Below are 25220 nucleotides of genomic sequence, written 5' to 3'. Positions count from 1 at the left end.
CAGATTTTTTAGAGTGAGATAAAATATTGGCTATTATGGCAACTCTAGATTGATTACTAATTCAAAAAAATGATTTGGATATTTTATAACGAAAACGTCGGTTTGTATATCTAATAGACTAATTATGAATATTAAATGATATTTTAATATTATACTAGTGAATATGTTAAAGTACATTGGTGCATACCTTAGATGCCATAATTGGGAGCATGTGTACGAGCCGGTGAGGGAAAGTGGACAGGGCGAGGGAAAGTGGCTGGTTAGAAAACTTTTGTTAGGATTAGGAGGGAGCCGGAGTTGTACGTATTGGTGGGCCGAGATATCAGTTATACGTATTGGTATCATCGCTGATAATTATAATTGTTATTATGATCATTATTTCCATTTTTTCTTAACCGATCTCGCGTGGTACAATATTGATAGGTTAGGATGTGTCCATCTTCAAGTTTGTTTGTTAGAATTGCAATTTTTTATAAATTTATGGTGTTAGAAGCTAATCATTTTGTAGTTTTGGTTGGATATAGAAAATTGGTGTTCATCCTAGAATTGCTTTATTTATATGGAAAATTGCTTGGAACCGGCTCCCATGCCGTGGTTTTTCACATCAACGTGGACTACACATTCCGATTTATTGTGATAGTTGTCCGAGCTTTGAATAATTGATCTCTCATATTATTTTGAATTGTAAATTGGCAACTTGGATATGGAGAAAAGCTCCTATTATTGATGTAGATAGTATCCCATTGCTATCCATTGAGGATTCTATTTAGAAAGTTAAAGAGGAATTTGTGTAAGGTAACCAAAAATATCAGGCGGTGTTGATGTCCTATATTGTATTTTAGATTTAGTTGGCCATAAGTCAACGTGTGTTTTAAAGTTTCTTTGGAGTCCAGGGTTGATTTTGATGCGTGCATCTATTCTAGCTAGAATTCATCTATACGGCTGCTTTAACGGTTTCTTGGCTAGTAGAAAAAAATGTTAATCTTTTTTTCACAAATTGTACATTTTTTAAGATAATTTATTTTACTTAAGAGCCACCATCTCTTTTTGTTCTCAAAATTAACTTTGATGGTAGTATTCTAGGTAAAGATGATTTTGGTGGAGCTAGTTTTGTTTTTGGAACAATAGTGGTGCGCTCTAGACCGACGTGTCGCTTGCTCCGAGGGCTTTTGGAGACTTGTTACATTTTAACTTTGTTGGATGTATTCACGCTAGAATAGTGTGAAACACCAGTCTTAACAAAAAAAAAAGAGAAATACGAGCGGTGTGCTAGTAGTTGCATGAGGAGTTCTGACTTTTTGAGATGACAATTCTAGCGATTGAGTTGCGTGTTGCTTGGAAAGGTCTGAAGTTTGCGGTGATGCATTTAAAGGCGACCCATATTATGAGGCGACACACGTTTATAAAGTGATTACTAGCGCAACTGATTAGATGGCGACATATGTTGCTAATCATACAAGAACCACTATCTGGTCTGGTGCATCGGATATTCCTTTAAATTTTTTGCATACTTTATTTTCACGTTTACATAGATGTATTTCTTCTAGAATGGTTTAATAAATCCAGTTCTACCAAAAAAAAAAATGTTATTTCCACCATCTTGCATGTTCTGGAGTAATTATCAGAAAAAATGTTAGTATGGTATATCATTGTCCGAACCGTTGTTTAAAAGTTTTAAGGTGCTACATGCTCTTCATAAAAAGTTTAAAAAATTTATTATATATACTGTCAGGGAAATAGCATAAATGTCAAATAATGGCCTTTTTCTATGCTATAATAGTTTGTTATAATACTAATAGTCCATTATAATGTTGTTAATTTTTTCATTGTTATATCTTTATTACTAAAATCAAACACCAAAGTCTATAGCATGTGAGAGGATCTCGGCTAATCTATCTCCATATTACCTTATTTTACTTTTCTTTTGGGGGTACATATGAAGGGGAGAATCTCCAAAATTTAAAATCAAAGAAAGATACAAACTGTTACCTTATTTTCAAACTGCTCTTCCATCTACCCATCTGATTTCATTTATTTTTTCACTTTCCCCTTTTTCTATGAAGGAAGAGAGTCAAGACCCTCGTAAAATATAACACCCAAAAGCATCACCTAGGGACAAATTATGGAAATAACTAGAAATAGTTCCATTATTCAGCTAGATGAAGCCTTGGGGAGAATGCTAGATGAAGCCTCGTCGAGTGGACGCTGCTCTCCCAGGAACGCAATCAACCGCTTTGTTGACTCCTTGCAAGATATGGGAAGCCATGAAAAAGATAAGGTCGTTTTACAGGGGACCAAATGCCCGTGACAACAAGTTGACTTAAACTAGCACAGCTGCCATTATCCTTAAAAAGAAAAGTTTGGTGTGCGATGATCATCTCAAGATCAAAGATGATAAAAGTAGAGATGATGAGATTACCTTATTTGGTTTTATCATAGTAAGCGCCCATGGCGGTGATCCTAATTATTTACACTTCTCAAATTACTGACCAACTTAGTGATGAAAAATTCATCTTTGAGGTCAAGTATCCAATATTGGAGACAAAAATGCCCCAATCCAATAGAAAAAAATTAGTATATCAATAAACTTAATATAATATATGAATATATATATATATAATTTTATCTTGATGCTATATATATTATATTTATAATATGTTATTATTGTCATATTATTATTTGATTATAATTTTCATTTATAATAAAAATATATTATTGCACTTTATATTTATATTATAAAATTATTTAATATATGAGTTCTATTTACCTTATTTTTCTAATCAAAACAAAGATTAGTATTAAAACAATAACATATTATTATAAATGTAAACATGAATTCTCTAATAATAATAATTATATTTTTATAGGATTAATAAATATATTTTTATATAATAAACTAATAAATAATATATTAATAATTATATTAATAATTTATTATAGTATATTTTATGTGATTAATAAATATATGTTATAGAATATATTAAAAATAGTTTGAGTATTATATAGTTAATGGTCTTGAATTTCTATAAAATACTAAATAGATTACATCCGGATATTTAGAGATGTTTAATCAATGAAACATAGGATATCATCGTGATATTCACCCAGAAGGATAACGTTTGAGATTTGAAACAATGCCGGTATTGATACAGGCCGTTATATCGGCCGAAATAGATATTAAAGAAAGTTAGATACAATGTGCCCCTTCCTTTATCGCCTCCTATAAAAGGGGAGGGGCCCCCCAACTTCTCTCGCGATTCATCTGCAGTTCTTCCGCTCTTTCTCTCTTTATGCGAGTTCTTGAACGGCGACGAGGGTTCTGAGCTCCACGATCCCATCCTCCACCTTTCTCTCACCCTCTGTCTCCGTCATTCCTCTCGAATCGAATCGAAGCCGTGGACAAACTCTCGTGGTCTCGCTTTGTCCATCTCTGCTCTTCTAGTAGTGAGTACTCCGACGCTTCGTTCCCTTCCCCTAATCTCTACATTGGGTTTTCTCCCGTTCTTTTTTCCGTGGAAAGAAACCCTGATGTTCGTTTTTTCAATCTTGGCGGCTTTCTCTCCTTTTCGGGAAGAGAACATGGGCTGGATTGTGGTTTCCGTTCGTCCTGGAGTGATTTCCCTGGAGATGGTTCCGTCTGTCATGCGGAAGGGTATATAATCCACATTGTCGCTTCTACGGTTTCTTTCTTTCCCTTTTCTTTTCTTGAAACATATTTTGTATTCGTGGTATTCTGGTGTTGACATTGGAGCTTGTCTTTGGATTTGCTGCGATGGATTTTTGAATCGCAGTTCTTCTAAGTTTTTTTTTTCTTTTTTCTTTTCTATAAATCATTTCATATTTGTTTTATATTGATGCAGTGCACATATTTAAGGGCACGAAAGTAATCATCATCTCCCTTTGTTTTCCTTTTCATGTTCTTGGCGGTTGGTATTAGGGTTTGTTTTATGGGTTTCTTGGAGCACCCTGTTCTTTTATATCGATTTTCTTGATTCGATTTTTTTTTTTTTGATTGTACTTGGTTTGTTTTTTCAGTCATTTGATTTGCTTGCTGCCTTTTGATGTCTTATTGGATGGGCTTAGAGTTGTAGGTCAATGGTGTGACTTTTTTTCCTTCCATATGTTTTGTGATAATGAGAATGGTGTTCAAGTCGAGGAAATACGGTTCTGTGTGGCTTTTCTTGTTGCAGCACAAGACGTGCGATTCTGTTTAACATGGTATAAGGTCAACATGACAAAAAAAAAAAATGGAGAGGGAGAAAAAGAATAGAAAAATAACAGAGGAAGCATTCATATTGCAGATTCATGGGATACTTGTTGTTAAGTGGAAAGAGAAATTAAATGGATAAAGGTGTTGTGAAGTTTTTTTTTTTTTTTGGGATCAGAACTTAAATTTTTCATGAATTAATCATGTGATTTTACTGCCCTTATAGTAAAGAGCTTTTAGTTACGATTTGTTTGTTCAATTGTTTTTTCAAGGAAGTGAAATATGCTTTCTTAAAGTCGAGGATGCTTAAAATAAGTGAAATATATGATGCAGTCTTACAGGGAGTACTTTTGATCTAGTTCAAGATATGACAAAAAAGGGAATTTTGTTTACAGCAGTGCTATAGGTATAGAATCGTATGACTTACATTGTTTAGGTGCTTCTTCTGTTGATTCATCAAAGCAACCTTGTACTTTGGTTGGAGTGAAACTGTTTAGAAAGTTGGGATATGGCAGATATATTGTAAGCTGAAGCTATTGAAACTTTAGCTTTCCAAGATTGAACATACAAAGGAAACACATTTCATGGAGCTCGAAGTCTGATTATGGCAGAAGCTTGGAGGCCATGTTCTTTTATGTTAGATTTGTAAGGACTGGTTTACATGTTTTGTAGGAACCTTTTTTTCCCATTTTATCAGAAATAGTTGACTTTCAGCTAAAATGTGCAGAGCAAACAAAAGTAGTTGCTTTTGTTGGGTTTTAAGCAATAATTTGCATGTATTCACAAGATTTGGATCATCCAATTAAGTACAACTCGAAACCTTGCCTTCTTTCATACTCTTAAGGATTGGTTTGGCAGAGAGGGGGATTAGTCAAGTTAATGTGATTGTGGATTGTCACTCTTTTATTCTTTGACTCTTGATGCCCAACATTAGTTATTGTCATGTTAACATTTGACTCTTTGTTTTTGGCTCACTTGTACCTGCAATCCAATTAAATGGTTCAATGTATGCACGGAGCCCCTCTAGATGTATCTAACTTGTCGAAGTAGGATCTTAGAACTTAGGCATGTGCTCCCTCACACATGAAATCTTTCATTCTTCCTCACCAGCTTTGTTGAAGTAATCTTAGCTCTACCCCTCCTTTGCTCTTCAACTTGCATATTCATCTCCATTTTCAAATCTACATTATCTAACAGAATTTCTTGTTTTTTTCACTTTTTTTTTTTAAATTTTATCCTTCCTATATTCCACATCTGCTGAACATCATTTTTGAGAAAAGATTTTTTTTTTTTATGCACGATCTTTTTGTTGCCAAGCATTTCAATCCTTGCCATATCCCTAGTGTAATTTCTTTTTAGATATTTTTCTCAAATCGTCTTGACAGACATAATTAGCACGTTAGATTAGAGTCGCATCTAATGGTGATGTTGACGCAACAAAAGGAAAAGCTCCCTCATTTGACCGGCTCAAACCTATGACAAGAATGCTATGAGAATAATGATTACATAATGATATGTTTGATCAAGTGAAAAGGGTTATTGTATTTCTTTTTTGGGGTGAAGGAATTTATTCAGTTATGTCATTTGTTATATTATGAGTTTGGATGAGGGCTAGGATTACTTAATTAATTTTATGATCATGCCATCCATAGTTTGCCAATTGATAGTAAGCACTGACAAGATGATAGATTTGTTAGAACATTGGAATTTGCATGTTAAGATATGTTGATCAATTTCAAATTTGTTCACCCAAGTATTTTGTACTAGTACATGTATGTTGGATAAACAAACTTAGCTGTGAACTGATATACTAAAATCTAGGTTCACAAATATTTCGAAGTATTTGTGGGCGGTTGCTTTTTACATGCATCACATAGTTTCAAGTGAGTTATCATACAAGCTAATGCTTTGAAATTATGTTTACACTTTAATAACATAAATAACCTCAAAATTATGGTGTAAATACAAGGGGATATATGGCTAGCTCATAAGTCAACAATCCAAATTTCACTCATATGGGAATCCCATGTTTTAGTAATGCTACTTTACTACCATATTATTTACTCCATGTACTCGATACTATGGTGATGAACATGGCCTTGTTTGTGCCTTCATGTCCTCTGGATTAGTGGCTTCTAAGTCTGCATTTAACTCAGCCAAGTTAGCTAGATACGGGCCTTGATATTTCTTGTTTAGGCCATTTTTAACAACTTTGAAGGCGCCTTAAGGTGTTTTTATGTATGTTTGTCAATGAGGAAGGTTTTATTGTCTTTGCTTTAGTTCCTTTAAGCTACCCTTAGTTGGTGATACAAAATAAGTTGATCTACTGATTCCTGAGTGACCTAGTCACATAGTCAATAGCTCCAAATTAATACACCTTTGCATGCCAACACTAAAAAGTATGCAACACTTGCCACTTGAAATAAATTTGAAGAAGGTAGTCATAATGTGGTCGGAGACATGCATATTTGTTGGGCATATGCTAGCCTTAATGGGCTTAGATTGTCTATGGCTGTATGTAAATACTTGGGATGCTTGATATAACTTTCATCATCCAATATATTGGTGTATGATCTTATGTGGATTAAGGATTCAAGTTCTGGAGTGAAAATCATGCTGATACGAGCATGACGATGTAAACAATCTGGCCTCGACTTTGACTAAGCAATTCAACGAGAACTTACTCATCTAGGTATTTGGAGGTCCTCCCTATTTGCCTTAATCATCCTAGGATGTCGCCTAGATGACTTGGAGGACTTGGATTCGTTATGCCTCTCAGTGCGTAGTTTCTTTAGGTATGTGTTTGGTTGCCTGGGCTCGAACTCACTTTGCCAAAGTGCCTTCAGTGCCCCAACAACCAAAGGCACTTCCAGCATTCGTGAGCCTAGTTCTTCTCAGAGAGGGAAGCAACTTTAGCCTACTTCGAGACAACCAAAAGCCACGTCATTGCCTACGTACGTGAAATGACTTTGGATGTCCACTTTATGAGCAACCAAACATGCCCTAGCTTTTGCAATTTGGTTCATATTGAAGCGACAATGCAGCATATAAGCCAATTTACAAATATGAGACTATTGGGACACTATTGCAGCATGTACCTCTGTGTGCTATTAAAATACATAAAAAAGAGAGGGTGCAAAATATTTTATTGGTCGTTGTAATTTTTGGTTGTGGCCAGATTTATGGATAAGTGCCATTTCTAATGCATGATTCTGATTATGCTATATCTGCTTGTATAGTTGACATGATTTTTCGATGTAAGGTGTATGTGACATGCAAGATTAGGGCTGAAAATGGATCGGATGTGGATCTGATATCATATATCCATATTTGTATTTGGTTTTGTTTGGTGAATGTTAATGTGAATATGGATATTAATCAGATGCAAAAATTCACTTCCATATTTGTTTTAAATGAATACATATTCGGAATAGATATTATAAGTACAGATATAAATTAGATTGTTAGTATTTATGACCACCAAATTAAAGATATCACTAAGTAGAAGGTAAATTAAGTTAATAACATGTTAATATGGTCACTTTATCTCTTAAAACTTCATGAATGCTATATGAGATTAAATAGAATTACAATCACAATCAGATATTTGGGTATGGATCAGATAGTTGTCTATCAATTTCTATATTCATTTTTCTTTGACAAATATAGAGATGAATATGGATATTGGGTGGATGTTCAAATATGTTTCTCTATCTGGATAGATTTAGGTATGAATAGAGATGTGGATGGATATTATTCTGTCCACTTTCTTTCCTATACAAGAACAATACTATCGAAGAGACAAGCTCTCTGTGAGCCTTATTTGCTTGTTTGATTAGTAAATGAGCTGAAATAAGCTAAATTTTTGAGCTTGAAAAATAAATGTGCCGGAGCATGAGCTAGGCTTAGCATGCTTGTGCTCATCTCAATAGCTAAAATTGAATAACCACAATCATGAACATACAACCTTATCCAAACTATTGCAGGTTAGTTTTATGGATTCTCATTCACTAAGAATTCCTATATAGGGCTATCTTTCTTGTAATTTCAAGCGATTCCTTCTTTTTCTCACAATTTCCATCAAGGGATCTCGTGTTTTCCCCATGTTCATCCTTGAACATAAATTGAAGTGGAAGGGATGCCCTAATATGCATGCATGTCAAATTTGAATCCATTTTAGCATTATTTGACAAGCTTTTACAACTAGCCATTAACCTTTAACCTTTCTCATCTTAGTTTTGGACTGGCCAGGTTAAGTTAAATAAATTTATATATTGTTTACTTGTTTAAAAAATATTTTATTATTTTATATCTATTTTAAATACTTTTAAAGTATTTTTAATAACGTGCACTTTGTTCGGCCGTAGATCTAATAGTTTCAAGTTTATTTACACTAAACACTTAGGGCCTATTCAAATGTCTGGAGAGGCTATCTCGAGATTAATTTTCCATGCAACTGAACTTTGAGAGAATGAGGTAGTGCTGATGAGAAAGATGGACACAAATAGGGCTGTCGCAAATCAAAGAATTCCAAAAAATCAGAATATTAGATTCCTTTTACAAGGCAATTTCTAGTATATTGATTTTTAGAGCCAAAAAATTTCCCTCAAGCAAGAATTCTTCTCCATTGTTAGGTTCTTGCCACCATTTACTATCTATGGCAAGGCTCGCTGTTTTGGTACTAGGCCTCATACCAATACCAACCTATTATTATGTTGGTACGCCCAATATGGGGTTGGTTCGGCGTACCGACACTCGGTACACCTGTACAACATACCGGTTTGGTATCGATGTGGTACGATATGGTCAGTATGTATCGGTACCAGCCAGTACGACAAACCTTATGCTATTGTATATTCAATGGATAACTTAATAAACATCCAAACAAGCCCTTAAGCCCTTTAATATAAGATCAAATGGCTTTTCTTGGTCAACTGGAATGACATGGGATGGGAAGAAGACCCAAGGAAATCCTTCAAGCGTGTACCTAGCCTTTTTAATGCTATCGTTTTCATTCTAACTCTCTCATCTTTCCCATTCCCCTCTCTACTAATCTCTAAAAAGGTGAGATGGTGGGTAATGGCAGTTTCTGGGGAGATCTTTGGTGCTAACTCTTTATCTCTTCAACCCTTTGCTTTTATTGTCTTAAAGGTTTGATAAGGGGCAATGACACCTCCCAAAGTCATAAATTTGATTTCTAATGCCTAGTCTTATTCCGAGTTCAAAGCAGCCAACTTTTGACATGTATTCCCGATTCTAAGCTATATCTTTCCATCTTAGTTAAATTTGCCTTTACCCACTTTGTTCTTCCTCTTCTAAGCCCCAAGCCATCAAAGGGGTGAACATAGACCTAGGCTTTGTATTGTGACGTCAACTTCAATCAAAAGCACCAATTTATGCTCATTTCAAGCTTAACCAAAGCAAGTTGGAGCTTACCTTGAAATTAATTACATAAACTGGACCGTACTTACTAGCCTAACTTGAGGCTCAAGCCAAGTTGAGCTAGTTATGTTTGTTTTTGAGCTAAGCTTGTGTTGAGCCCAGATTGCTCGTGTTTGTCCTTTGACATTATATTATATTTGTAAGATCGAAAGCTTAGCTTGGAAGATCTCATTTGCTTCTTCAAGAAGGGGTAATGTTTCATTTGACGGTTCGCTAAACTGGTACCGACAGTCGGCGACCGGTTCGACACGATACAGTCCGTATTGTGTTGTTCTGGGGAGTACTGAAGGAAAGGGAAGGAAAGAGAGAAGGGTGGGGGACTTGCATGGATTGATTTGTAGCCGAGCCTCCCAGGTCCGACGACCGTAGCTGGGGAAGGATAGGGAGCGGGAGAGAGAGAGAGTGAGAGAGGTCGGAGGAGGGAAGCTTTTGTGATGGGGAGGTTTGAAGGCTTCGAAGGACGTGGGGGTGCCAGGGGCGATTGCGAGCGGATCGAGCGAAGGAGGTGAAGGGGCTGGAGGAGGGGGGATTCGTGATGGGTGGGGTGGGGTTTGAGGGGTTCGAAAGATGTGTGGGAGGCAGGGTGGGGGATAGCAAGTGGATCGAGCAAAACAAATATCGGAGAGAGACTGTTTAATGGTTTCGGCCCGTTTGCCGAACCAGCAGGGTGAACCGTTTCGGTTCCCCATCAATTTGGTTTGGTACACCCCGAACTGAGCGATGTGGGGCAGTATGGCAAATGCTGTTTTATCTGCTATTTGCACCTAGCTTATTTCTAGTGGGCATGCAGTTAAAGGCTAGTGGGTGATTGTCTCTATCACATATTGAAGGCTTCAATAAACTATGCTTCTTATATATCTTGTAAAATTGTCAATCATTTTGGAATTATCGATGCTTCCATAAAATCTGCTCAATTTCTCTATTTAATTTGTCATGGCATATATTCATGTATCCCATTTAAATGGAAATGCACTCAAGAGTCGCATTGTAAGTCAAACTACATGAATATGAAGTTTCAGTTATGATTGACTCCGTTTCTATTCCTAGAGTTACAATCATATATATGTACAAGATAGATGGGACGTATCCTTCTATAATATGTTGTTGCAAGAAATAAGTGGGACCATTTTGTTTAACTTATATTTCATCATAGCTCATTTACTATTTCATATCTTAAAAAATTAGTTATCTCAATAGCATGACATGTTATTGATTTCTTTTGATCATTGAACAAACATTTTTCAGCTTGCTAGGCCTTTTCAAAATCTTCCAGGCTTTCTTTGAAGACTTTCAATCTTTTTTCTTTATACAATGCCCCATTGTAGCACTCGTTGTTGTCTCAACTTCCCTTGAACTAATAAATCTACTTTTCCGTTTAATATGTTACTTCATCCTTTCTAATTGTTGTTTGTCATTGACATTTTTATCTTTCTTTTTATTTTAGGCTCATAAAGACGACCAATTTGAGCCATATTTGCTTTTTTGTGAAGCTATTCAAGCAATGGCTCATTTGGAGGATCAAAGTAATGATGATATTCAATTTCATTGGGGGAAAAAAAGAGGAATTGGTGGTACAAAAAAGGATTGTCAATTCTATGAGTCATTCACATTTGATAATGTGAACTACTCATTATATGATTGTGTTTACCTTTTTAAGCACGGTGAGCCCAAGCCTTATATTGGAAAGATATTGAAGATATGGGAACAACCGGGCCATAAGAGAGTAAAAATTTTATGGTTTTTCTGCCCAAATGAAATTCAAAATTATTTGGGAGATCATGCACCATTGGAGAAGGAGATCTTTTTGGCTTCTGGTGAAGGTGTTGGTCTTTCCAATGTCAATACACTGGTAAATTTGATTCATGTCTTTTGTCTCGATAATGTTGTAGTATGTTCCACTTTGTACCCTTTCAAAATTATGTTGCAACTCTATAAGATTAAAAATATAAATATTGAAATCATAGGCGACATTCAAAATAGGAAGTATTTGACACAAGGAAAGTATGAGCCTAAAAAATTTGTGTTGTGATGTAATATAGTTCTAGCATTTTTATTAGATTTAAGTAACGTTTTTTTTGGATAGAGATGAAAAAATGCGAGCATGTTATATTTGATTATCAAATTTTTGTTTTTGATGAATGTTACTTTGCCTCCTTCACTTATTATGCCGCATGATATTTGTTAAGCTAGTTGCATGCGTATTTCCACATTCCCTAGCATGTTGTTTAACAATGTTTTTGAGGTTGAGTTTGCCTATCTTGAGATGAGGCTCAAAAAAAAAAGATGCCGCATGATGTTTTTGACTATTATGCTGCATGATATTTGTTAAGCTAGTTGCATGCGTATTTCCACATTCCCTAGCATGTTGTTTAACAATGTTTTTGAGGTTGAGTTTGCCTATCTTGAGATGAGGCTCAAAAAAAAAAGATGCCTTAAGTAGTGGGCATGGGATTATTATGCGAGGCACAACATGCCAATAAAATATGGGCTTTGAGGAATTGAAGTTGCTGCGAGAAGAACTGGTGAGATGGGCCATCCATGATTAGGTTATTATGGAAACCAAGGTCCGCCGTACCGGTACCGGTGGCGGTCTGGACTGGTACGTACCGGTTTCATACCGGTATGGCAGTCGTACCGGTCGGTTTTTCACTGAAAAGCTTTCGGTACCGGATCCCATGCTGATTTGGTACTGGTCTCTGCTCGGACCGGTTCATACCGGCTCGTATCAGCCGGTACGGGCTGGTACAGTATACCCTGATGGAAACCACTTGTGATAGAGTAAAATTTTTTGACCAATTGTTATTTTGGTACATACTACACTTCTTATCCCCTAGATGCTTCACAAGACATTGATGTGGCAACAATGACTTGCTAAAGTAGTTTGGGGCTTTACCTAGTTGTTTAGGGGTTCTGGGTCGATTACTGAACGGGGCATCCCCAAGCATATAAGCTTGGGCGATTATAATGTTCGTGGATCACCCTCCCTATTTCAAAACGATTTGCTAAAACGGACAAGAGTATAATAGATAGCAAAAATACTCAACTTGAGATTCCTATGGCGGGTTTACTCACATGACCATGTATTGTCCATATAAATTCCAGCCAAAAGGTCAACATAGTAGGATAAATGCATCCAATACTCAATCCTGAGCAGTATCGAAGTAGTATACTATGCTTTATGCCTTGATTGATGATATTTTTGCTAGTGGTATGCATAGTTTTTATGTTAGGGTAGCTTGGATTATCAAGGACACCAATAATACAGGATAATTTCATAATGTTACCCATGATGGAATGTGTCACAAAAACTAGCCATTAGACAAATCACTGAAAATATCAAGTGGTATGCATGGTGTTTGTGCTAGGGTGGCTTAGATTATCAAAAACACCGATAATACTCGATAGTTTCATAGTCTTGCCAATTAGTGGAATATATCATGGAAACTAGCCATTGAACAAATCATTGAATAATAGCGAAAACTAAGCCCATACATATATATGATCGTATTTTGCGTAGTTTTTATGTTCCTGACCCCCCTAATTTGAGACAAAGCATCTTAAACCACTTCCATAACAATAAGGAAGGGGGCCATTTCGGCTGGCTTCGCACCTATTTGCGTGTGAAGCATTTTTTCTTTTGGGAGGGACTGAAGCAATAGATCAAAACTCTAGTGGCCGCATGCGATATATGCCAAAAGGTCAAATATGACCCAAGAGCACCTCCGGGACTACTACAACCACTTTCCATTCCAAGCCTTATTTGGGAAGATTTGAGCATGGACTTCATAGATGGATTGCCGGTAAGCAGGGGCTACGAGGTCATCTTGGCAGTAGTAGATCGGCTGAGTAAGTATGCACATTTTATTGCACTTAAACATCCTTGCACAGCAAAATCAATGGTCAAAGTATTTGTGAAGATGATAGTACGGCTACATGGAGTGCCGTAAAGCATCATCACGGACTGAGACAATGTCTTTATGAGCGCCTTTTGGAAGAAACTATTCACACTGCAAGGGAGCAAGCTCAAGTACAGTTCTTCATACCACCCGCAGACCGACGAGCGGACAGAGGTCATCAACCAAACTTTGGAACAGTATCTGCGCTGTTTTTGCCATGAGCAACAAATACGATGGGAAGAATACCTTACATGGGCTGAATTTTGGTATAATACTTCCCACCACTCTTCTATTAAAATGAGTCCCTTTGAGCTAGTGTATGGCACTTTTCTCCCAATTTTAACTTCTTATGAGAGAGGCACGGCTAAAAGCATCGAAATTGAGAAAGAATTAATGGCACAAGACAAAGTCTTTGGAAATGTTAAGGAGCTTCAGAAGGTGTAGGAAAGAATGAAAAGATATTACGACAAGGGTTGAAGAGAAGTCATCTTCGAACCGGGCCAGTATGTCTATCTGAAGCTAGAGCCTTTCAAGCAAAAGTTACTCAAGGATAAGTTCAGCCACAAGCTTTCTCAGAGATATTACGGGCCATTCAAGATCTTAGAGCGCATTAGAGAAGTTGCCTACCGATTGAAATTGTCAGCCACATCAAGACTTCATCCAGTCTTTCATGTATCCAAACTGGAAGAAAAGTTAGGTAACCCAACTTTGATTGAGCAGGGACTACCATCCTTCGATGAGGAGGGCCGACTACTTCTTCAACCAATCCAAGCCTTCGAGTACTGAATGTGGTGAAGAGGACGAATTTGCCAGAAGGTATGGCAAGTCCTTATTCAGTGGGACTAATTACCGAAAGAGAAGGCTACCTAGGAGGACTATGACGAGGTAGCTCGGTCATACCCAACTTTCATCCTTGAGGACAAGGATGTTCTTGAAGGGAGGGGGATTGATGAAAACCCTCCAAAACTGCACAGCCATGGCACTCAGCCAGGCGAGGTCCAAGCAACACTCAAGGACCAGATCGGGCAACTGATGAGCCTAGAGGCTGACCAAGCCTTAGGTGGCCAAAAAAGGCAAAGGCAAACAAGTACATGCGCAGGCCAAGACCAGCGCCTGTGCGCGACGACAATACCAACGGTAGCACGTAGAACTAGCCCGCGTGCCAGAATTCATCCCATTAGCACAATAGGCGCCAATCGAGCAAGGCAAGGGCCGAGCACACTACGCGTCAGTGTCTACGCGCTCGGGCCAGCTGAGCGCGCCTGACCAGACGAGCGCATCCGACCAGATGAGCGCGCTAGCCAAACGAACCAACGGCTGTGTGTGCTACGCACAAGTGCTTGCGCACCTGGCCAGCCGCGCGCGCCAACCAAACAAGGCAACGGCTGAGCGCGCAACTCACAAGCTTCTGAGCGCCTGACCAGCCGTGCGCCCCTTGCGCGCGCTCTTGCCCAAGCGCGCAAGCCACAAGCTTGAGCGCGCCCATCAGCTTCGCGCGCTCTTGTCTGACTCCAGCGGACAATTTCTTCCCTACTACCCCAATAGGGCATCCGGCCAAAGCTCATCCCGAAGATTCCAAAGTACTGAGGGGCATTGCAAATGAATCTGGCTCGAGCCAGATCGCTTCGTGGCCTTGCGCAGGCGCACTGCAGCAGCAACCTCCTACTAAGCCAGTAGGGCATCTGCCCAAAGCCCACCTCGAGAGTTCCAAAGTCTGAGGAGCATTGCAAATGGATTTGGCCGAGTCGTGACCTTGGCCTTGGCCGTGCGCGGGCGCGCCGCAGCAGCGGCCCCCTACTATACTAGCTGGGCATCCTCCCAAATCCCACCCCAAGGGTCCAAAAGACCAAGGAGCATTGCAAAGAACCTCGCCTGGGTGCGCGCCAAGCTTTCCAAGATGCGCGGCCCGATCAGCCGGATCCCGCGAGCCAACGGCAGCCAATCCACTAGCTACAGCCAACCACAGCCAACTGTAGCCAACCGCAGCCAAGGGCAACTGCATCCCAACAACTGTATCCAACCTTGCAGTCTATAAATACTCTTGAAAGGCAGAAGTGCGGGGTATCCATCCAGATTGTGAAGAAACCTGTGGAGAGTCCACTTGTATGATTCGGCCTTAGGGCTTGGGCTAGGGAAAACCACATCAAGTTCTCACTAGATTAGGCTAGCCAGAGGAATGTCTATCTCTGCTAGATTGGGCTATTTGGAATTCCTTTCGAGTCCTTAGTAGATTGGGCTAGTGCAAAAACCTTGTATACGCCACTAGATTTATTTGTTTGCACTTGTACTCTGTATCCTTCATTCCAATTTAAATGAATAGCCACTGTGCATCAATTTTCATCCATCCAAGTTGTGTTCTATCTAATTTAGGCGTAGGGATTTGCTGCCAATTCCAATTTCTATGGGCAAAACTTTGGCGCTTACCTTCAAATCGGTCCACGGCAGCATTGCAACCCGGCTAGAAGCCAAGCGGCAAAGGAAGGCAATGGTGAGGGGCTTGGGGACCGAGAACGCCCCCCATTAGAGGCCCACAACCGCTCCCTCCGCCTCAGACTTCACTGCAACAACTTCCTCATTGCCCATCTCTTTCATTGCCTCATCGACCACTGCATCTTTACCCACCCATGCCCACTCCTCGTCTTCGCTTAGGTCCGCTACCCAAACCTGTTCCTCTAGGTTGCCGTTATCCACGGTGTCACGCTCTATTCTGCCTGCTCCGTTGCCATCGTGGGCCACCTCCATCTCTATGGCCTCCTATTTTTCCCCTCTCCTTCACCTTCTCTGCCCTCCTCAAGGCTTGCATCGCCGCCCGGTCCCTCTCTATAGGTGCCCAAGTGCATGCCTAGGCCCTTGCCATTGGGGTTTCATCTTTGACCTCTTCATGAACACCCTCATCTCCATGTAGATCAAGTATTTGACCTAGTGTTCGCTTGCAATGTGTCCAATGGAATGTTTGTTAGAGACGTTCCTTTTTTCCCCAAACTCTCCTCCAAACACAAGAAGCGAGCTTCCTTGTATGTCAATTAGTGCAACTTGAGTTGCAATGCAACTTGAGTTGCAATGCAACTTCGACTATAGGGCTCTAGAAAGCCCCTTATTGACATTATAACGTTGAAACAACATACAGGTAAGTAGCTCTTATGACAATATGCATAGAAAAAGTTTTGAGCTTTTTAAGCAATAAATTTATCCATACATATACTATTGTTATATATTGTACATTTTGAGGAACATTATGCTATAAAATGATGTAATGCTGATGTAGCCTAGAAGTCAGGGCAGAAAAAGAAGGATAAATAATGGATGGAAATTTTGTGGTGGCAATGAAGTGTAGGAGGAGTCAACCTCCTTGGATAGCTCGTAAGACAAGATCTAATCCCAGAAAAGTTAGTTCTAGAATAACACGAGCGAGATAAACATATAACTTAATTCATTCCTGCCTTCAAAGACATACAAGGAAGCCTTACATAGACTCTGAAACTTTCAAGACTTTGAATAATAAATCAGCCCTTGGAACTAAACTTTGACAGATGATTGAAGACTACATTTAAAGACCCAATTGGAAAATTAAAAGACTCCTTTGACCGACACATTCTAGAGACTCTTTACTCTTTAATGATCTTTTTAAGTTCCTGCATATCTTCAGACATTTAAGTGGGCTGATTCCCATCATAAGGAATTGGCTTAGTGTAGATCAGATTGTGAAATTATAGACAGAAGCAGCTGCATGAATATGGTTTCTCAAAAGCTTGTTGATAAGCTCAAGTTGAAGACAAAGGATCACCCCCAACCCTACGAAGTTGCCTGGATACATGATACTTCCCTCTTAGTCACTTAGTAGTGTTTGGTAACTTTTTCAGTTGGAGATAAGTACGTTGATTCTGTTTGCTGTGATGTAATTCCAATGAGGGTATCCCATACTATATTGGGACGGCCTTTGCAGTATGATAGAAAAGCACATCATCATCATGAAATCAATACCTATTCGTTTTCATACAATGGGCAAAAAATTAGGCTGCAGCCGAAAAAACATGAAGAATTTCAACTTAAGACATCACAAAAGAAAGCTTTAAACATGCGATCTGAAAAGAAATTTGCTGCTGAAAGTAAAGGGCATTGTCAATTGTTCGGGATGCTCCAAGTGAAAATAACAACCAACAAAAGGAGTTAGAACCTGGTATGAAAGGGTTGCTGTATGAATTTCAAGACTTGGTTCCAGAGGGAGCTGTCCAAAAGCCTTCCTCCTTTGTGGGACATTCAGCATGCAATAGATTTAGTACCTGCAGCAGTGTTGCCCAATCTACCAGCCTATAGAATGAGTCCCGCTGAATATGAAGAATTGAAAAGACAAGTGAAAAAGTTGCTCAGTAGAGGTCTTATTCGAGAAAGTCAAGTCCATGTGCAGTGTCAGCGCTGTTAGCACCAAAAAGGATGGAAGTAGTCAAGAAAAAAAAAAGTTTCAAGCTATATTAGCTCAAAATAAGAACAGAAAAGAAGGTACTTTTTCTCCTTTTAAGAATAAAGAACATAAAAGGTGCTTGGATCTGAGGGTGTAAACAAGATGAGATTGCAGAATCTGAGCTAGGTTATAAGCTTAAGTTTGATTATAAGCTCACTTCAGAATGGCTCCAATTTCAGATTTCCATGCCTTGGGGTTTCAGAGAGGAACAAGAAACAATTGGAGTAAGTACAGATCAGGGGGGATCATATGCAATAAGCTCTAGAGAGAGGGAGAGAGTAGGAAAAGGGGAGAATAGCAATGGGGCTGCTACCATTGTCATTTGAGTCCTCAGGAGACCCAAGCATTTTTTAGCCAGCTCTACTACTGGACGAGATTGAAAGTTGCTGTCGCTGGTTCTTGAATCTAGGAGGCCATAGGCATGGAGGAGAATTGGACTCCTAGATAGGCCTAGAGATATGATATCTAGGGGCTTTAGCTTTCTTTTTGGTTCCACCATTGCTTGTCATAGAGGTTCCTTAGATAGCACAAAAAACAGAGAGGGGATGAGAAATAGGTGCGGCAGAGGGTTGGTTTTTGGAGCTTTCTTGTACATCTCTTCCATCCCATCCTAACACCCCATATCGGTAGATACAAGGCCTTAGTTTGTATATTTAACAAGTATAATGTTGACAAGTAAACAAACCTTAAAAACTGTGAGATCTTAGATCTAATGGCTGAGATGCATTGAATATCATAAGGAACATGTCAAGTGTTCTTACAAATAACAAATAAAAATAATAATGTATAATTATATTCTTCAACCTATATGGAGTTGAATACAAGTGTGTTGGACCAAGCTTGTGTTCTATCTGCTTATTTTGAGCTTAAGATTTGGGCTTGTGTTTGATTTGTTTTTTTTTAGAACAAGCCAGTATTGAGTTGAATTTTGAGGCAGTAACTTGCTTGGTTGAGAGAATTTCTTGAATCCCATGAAGCATCATTAACAATCTCATTTTAACAATGGAATCAAGGTTTTAAAAGTTGAGATAGTGACCGAGATCTCTGTTTTTCTTGATCAAGATAGAAGGTGGGAGATTATGGAAAGATTTGAGATTTTTTGAGATCTTGATCAATATTTTAGAACCAAGATGTTGAAATCTCGATTGTTATGGTAAATACGAGATTGGAACCTGTTTTTAGGTATTAAGTTTGAAATATATTTACCTGAAAAATCTATTTAAGGAAGTAAAAAAGGTGAATAGAATATTATCTTTTGTATGTCATCATATTGGTTGTATACTAACAATTTATATTGTCTAAGGTAATGAGAACTGGTGTATGTGCGTGCATGTATTTATGTATGTATATATGTATTGATGAGTGCCTAATTATGATTATTGGACTTGTGGGTATGGTTGAAAGTGGATTGAATGGACCTACTTTTAAGATGGAGCCAATACAAAAATAATTTGATCCAATCCACACCCAAGTTATTTGGGCTAGGCTTGGATTGAAAAATATGACCTGCTCCAAACATGGATTGGATTTGGATCACTAAGTTCTCAATCAAAAACCAAACCAACCCGAATAGCTCCAAAACTAGTATACTATAAATTTTGGAAGCGCTCCTCGATCATAAGAAATTATTTTTCTTTCTATTTAGAGAACTGATGTAGCATGTTATTGATTTGTGCTGTTTTTATAATTTGTATGCCATTATCAATCAAATCTTCTGTGCAATATATTGTTGATATTCTACATGTTTCTTATTTTTATTTTATTGCATAATTTGTTTATAATATAATTAGGTATCAATATATACATGTTTATGTGCTTTGTGTTTGGATTGTTTTTGACCCAATGTAACTCGAAAAATGTGATGGATTGATCTATGAATGTTAAACCTGATTAAATCTAACCTGGATGGACATGGATTATGCTTGGGTTCATTTATATGACCTGTTTCCAATATGAATTGGATTTGGGGTGTGCTAGTATCTGATCCATCCTGTCTAGCTTGCAGCCCTACTTGTAGGTAGGCTAGTTCTATGAATCCAAACCATGGTTTTTGGTTACTAATGTTGGTCTGTACCAGCTGGAACATACTATGCTAGCTTGATATCAGTAACCTAATATTTGGCTGACATTGCACTTATTAAGTTATTCTTTTAATTTTTTTTATTATGAAGGGTTTTGGTTTATTTTTTTCCCACCTAACATGGAATTGCATGGCACAACACATGCCATGTCAGCCACTTTCTGGCACACCCCTGTGCCGACAGCACTTAAATCCTTGAACCAAAATAACTCTTGAAACTTTTAGAAATTTTGAAATTTTTTTTTTCAAAAAATGTTAAAATATGTTTCACATGTTCTTGTGTTATAGTTCTTGTTTTTCTGTTGTGAGAAATAGAGCTGTTGCAACCTAAAGGATTCAACATTGTTCCAACATGGTTGCCAGTTTTGGGAAATAAACATTTTTAGTAATCATGAGGGGTTTGTATGGAGATTCTAAATGAAAGTTGAGAGTTTGATTGTTTAAAATGAAAATTGAGACTTTACTTTTCCAAGCTGCAGTCATAACTCATACAATCTTTGGCAATTTTTAGATGCCTTACTAGAGGAGAATATTAGCTTTTAACCCAAATTGGATCTTGTCATGACATTTGATATTTTAAGATTGTCGGTGATTTGTAATGGAGAAAATGAGATTTAGAAGTATATGGATTGTTTGGATGATAAACTGTGCTTGAATAACTTGTCCTTTTCTATTGTGAATATTGTTGGCTCTCTTGATTGGTTGTAACAGAATGGGTGAGTTTTGGGGATATATGAATCCTTTGGGTTCTAATCTAGCATGAATTGGCTTTTGTCATTAATACTGTTGATCTTTTGGATTGATGCAACAGTTTTTTCCGTTGCAACTAAGGGCAAGAACTGTACTGTTATTGAATCTAGAATTCTTGTAACTTTTCTACAGGGACACCAGTGCGTGTTAGGTGTGAGTTCAAGAGCCACATCCTTCCATTATGTAGTGACTTATTCTTATAGTACAAGACCCAAGTGCCATACCAATTCTCATGTCCAAGTGTCAGGTATAGGTAGCAAATGATCTAGCAAATGATCCCTTGTTGATCCTGCAATTTATGCTCATGCAACCTTTTAATCCTTGAAGGTTCCCCTAAACTTGGAAGGTGTCCAAGTGAACGGGGGAAGGAGTCCATATTGCACTTTTTCTGTAGGTGCAAATTATGGTCAAAAAGCCAAACAGAAACAGGATAGAAGACACCATGAAAAACTTAGCTGAGATAATTGTTTGCTTGTTTTTGTCTTATCTATGAAGGGTTCACTAGGATAGTAGAGATTTTAGTTGGAGACTGGTTGATAGCTTTAATATTTGTTGAGGCATGGGCTTTTATCTCATCTTTTTTTTTTCATATAACACTATATTAAGCATAGATTAATATGGGATATTGCAGGGTTTCAGTATTAGTCCATTCATCTAGAAGCTGCAATCATGGAATAAGGAGTTTACAAATTGCCAATCAATTGCTTAAACTAAGTCATGGACTGCAATCCTGTTACCTTCATAAGTTGGGTCACACGATTGTTGTTATGATACTTGAAAACTTGTAATATATTTTTGTAATTCCTGTATTCTGTGAATTGATAACGATTTTTTTCCCCATGTATCTTACAATCTCCTAATGTTCAGTATAGGTGGATTAGCTTACCCTAAAATTAGCACCTAGCTTTATATAAAACCATTTTAAATCAATCTAAATCAAATATTATGCTTTCCCAGTGTGATTGTGCATCTCTATTGGGTTGCTTTAGGATTGAGTAACCTATCTACGAGGAATCTGCATGGCCACTGCAAGTCTGACACTGATTCAGCAAGAGATATTCCCAAGTGCTACATCTGAGCTTGCTCCGTTGTTTGTCTTGTGCTGCCATCTTTTGAAGTTGACATGTTATTCTAACTACCATCCCTTAATGTTTGAAAGGTTCTTTTGGCCAAAATCATTTTTATATCTGATTGCTTGGTGCACTTTTTGTGTTTTATTGGATGGGAGCATATTATTGTGCTTTATTTGCACGGATCCATGGTATCTTTTTGTTCTATACTTGTTCTCTCTATTTCTTTTAATGTCCTTGAGAAAATAATTATTTGGCGAAATTATCTTAACATTTTATAAATGTAAAAATAGGAAGCTATAGCTGGCAAATGTTGTGTAATCTGCACTTCAAAGGACGAGAGGAATCGACAACCTTCCAGCGAAGAATTGGCTATGGCTGATTACATCTTTTATCGCACATTTGATGTTGGAAGCTATGAAATATCTGAAAAGATAGCAGATAGAATAGCTGGTGTTGAAGGCAAGTATTTCACTGTCATTTTTCCTGTTTGTGTTTGTAATTTGAACTTTGAACTTCATGTTTTTCTGATCTTCCTATGTTTGAACATATTTCAGTTAAGTATCTTTTAAACTGGAAAGAGGATCAGAAGCCAAAGTTTGAAGCAAATTCTAGCGGAGATCAGAAGTCGGAAGATAAACCTTCGAGGAAAATGACATTGACTGATGACCCAGCAAAACCCCTGGATAAGGTGTCCTCTGAGAAGGTGAAGCTTGGGGAGAAGAAAGCCAAACCTTTAGATGAATCCCTGAAGAAGGTGTCTCCTGCTGCTCTGGAGGACAAAGTTAAAAAAGCTGACCTTCAAACAGTGGGAGTAAAGAGAAGACCAGATCAGAAGCCAAAACCTGGAGCAGCATTTGAAGCAATTGGTGATGAATATCAGAAGCCAAAGTTTGAAGCCAGTGTTGGATATCCAAAGTCAGAAGATAAACCTTCGAAAAAAATGAGATTGACTGATGGCCTGGCAAAACCCGTAGATAAGGTATCTTCTGGTAAGGTGAAGCTTAATGAAAAGAAAACCGAAACTTTGGATAACTCCTGGAAGAAGACATCTCCTGCTGTTATAGTGGCGAAAGATAAAAAAGCTGACCCTCAAACATTGGAAGTAACCAGGAGACCAGATACGGTAAGATTTACCATACACATCGATGCTTATTGTTTGTAGGTGGTAATTGATGAACATGAGTGGACCTATCTGTGCACTATCCTTCATATATGCCTTCAGTATACTCCTTATACCCCTCCTGCTTCTTTATTATGTGTTCAGTTTGGATATCTAATTGATGGTTTTTTATTGTTATTGTACCCTTCTGGCGAAAGGTTTTCTACTATTCTTGTGTCATTCTCTTGTTAACTCAGTCTTAATCAACATTGCCTGGTGATAGAACATGATGCTTGTAATCTAAGACAAGCAATAACGTCAACATTATTGCATGGTTCAAACCAAGGTTCGCTGTATCAGGAGCGGTAGGCATATTGGTCGCCTACCGGACCAGTACGGTTCCGGTTTGTACCGGCCGGTAGGTGACCGGTATGGTTCCGATTTCGGTTCGTACCGGAACCGGCTGGTACGAACCGGCCAGCTCTTTTCCGCTGGAACCGACTGGTACGAACCGGCCAGCTCCTCCCCGCCGAAGCCGGGGAAGAAGAAGAGAACGAGAAAGAGCGCATGGAAGAGAGGGAGGGAGGAGACCAGTGGCCGCCTCCCTCCCTCTCTTTCCCGCACTCTCTCTCCTTCTCTTCGCTTCTTCATCTCCGGCACAGAACCAGCTCGTACCGGTTTTCACGGCTCCGCCGTATTGGTAGCTAGCCGGACCGATCTGATACGGCCGGTACGGGCCGGTTCGGCGAACCATGGTTCAAACCATTGGCAATAAATTGAACACATTATGAGCATTTAGAGACGAGATTGCTAAGGTGAATGTTCTCAAACATGATAAACTTTTGATGGAAAACTTAGTGCATCTTGTAAAAGATGGGTTATCTTTACTTTGATATGTCTTGAAAGCTTTGTTGGATCTAGAAAAATCTGAGGAGTTGCAGGAAAGTATGAAGAAGCTTGGATTTACCAAAGGATAGACCTTTTCCTCAAGAAAGATAATAAAGTTGTTGTAGCCTCAAAAGGAAGAAAGGCCAAAAAATTGATCAAACTAATTTAGAATAAGAGAATATGGCTTGTTGGTTATGATTTATATGTGGATTGAAAACAGCAAACGAGTTATTGCCTAGTGAACCATCTTATATCATACATGACAGATGTAGGCACTAAAAATGAAGTTATCATGTTAATGATGTCCAGGCAACCATTTAGCTTTCTTCTTATTAAACCCTCTCAAAGTAATGTCTCATGCCAATCGTGCTGCATTGTTGTTCAGTCTTTCTTCTTTTCTATATGCTTTCAAGTCACAGCCATGTTGATCACATGTTGGCGGGAAAGTGCAATTGCGAACCTGCACATGTGCAAACAAATTATGTGAATACCAGATTTCTCATCCATTTGGCTGTTTAACAGTTTGTTGTGCTTGGGACAAAATGGCAAATGGACTTGTAACTATTAAATGATAGATTATCCGTGCATGAACTTAGGAGAATATTTGTGGTAGAATCTACAAAGGATATGATATGGAATGAGTTTTAGTTCTTTGATTATAAGATTTTCATGCAAACTTGATTTTCATCCTATGGCTGAAGATACAAAAGTGACAAACGTGTAGAATATAATTTATCCAAATTGGCTGAAATAACTGGACCAATGTTGCCTTATATCCAGTGTTGGAGCAGCATATGTGCTTTCTAGATTTAGAAGTAAAATAAAAGCAAAAATACACTAATAGGCTTTATCAGCCTATTTGTGAAGATACATGATATGATCAAAATTTCTGTGATGGTGTATATGTGAATAGCATGGCTTGGCTACTTTGAAACATATTCTCAATTATTTACACATAAGTACATGCTGATTTCTTGTATTATTCTTCTGGTATTTTGGTTTTCTAATTGCTTCACTGCCTCTAACTGGCAGAAGGATATCATAATCCTGAACCTATTTAAACCTTCTTCCTGGTAACCCATTCATAACATAATGTAACCTGGCAAACATATTTTCGTCGCATGTAATCATCCTTTTTTTTTAATGGACTTGTCTTATGTGATCATCATGTTACACAAGAATGTGCTAAAGCACAAATATGATTAGAATTTTCCTGTCCAGCTCTCTCATCTTTTAATAACCTTAATGTCTTTTTGGTTTTCCCTCTTTGGTGCTGATCTATTCTATCCTTAGTGTTCCAGGTCCAATTAAAAGTAAGGATGGACT

At 38.2% G+C, this 25220-nt stretch overlaps 1 protein-coding gene across 4 annotated transcripts in view; it reads left to right on the top strand.

Annotated features, from left to right (window-relative positions):
- Positions 1–3246: 3246 nt before the first annotated feature.
- Positions 3247–25220, top strand: part of LOC103704130 (protein ANTI-SILENCING 1-like) — a 33544-nt gene continuing 11570 nt past the window's right edge. For 3 of the 4 annotated variants that reach the window (XM_039125069.1, XM_039125068.1, XM_026803460.2), the window contains exons 1-5: positions 3247–3444; positions 3575–3652; positions 11094–11498; positions 22198–22366; positions 22462–23030. In XM_039125069.1, the coding sequence (XP_038980997.1) occupies positions 11151–11498; positions 22198–22366; positions 22462–23030 (1086 nt within the window). In that variant the 5' untranslated portion in view covers positions 3247–3444; positions 3575–3652; positions 11094–11150. Of the gene's footprint in view, positions 3445–3574; positions 3681–11093; positions 11499–22197; positions 22367–22461; positions 23031–25220 lie in introns of all 4 variants that reach the window. The other variant, XM_039125070.1, reaches the window with a different exon arrangement.

This window comes from Phoenix dactylifera, chromosome 3 (genome assembly GCF_009389715.1).
Source record: "Phoenix dactylifera cultivar Barhee BC4 chromosome 3, palm_55x_up_171113_PBpolish2nd_filt_p, whole genome shotgun sequence".
NCBI classification, from domain to species: Eukaryota; Viridiplantae; Streptophyta; class Magnoliopsida; order Arecales; family Arecaceae; genus Phoenix; species Phoenix dactylifera.
This window is presented reverse-complemented; position numbering and strand designations above follow the sequence as displayed.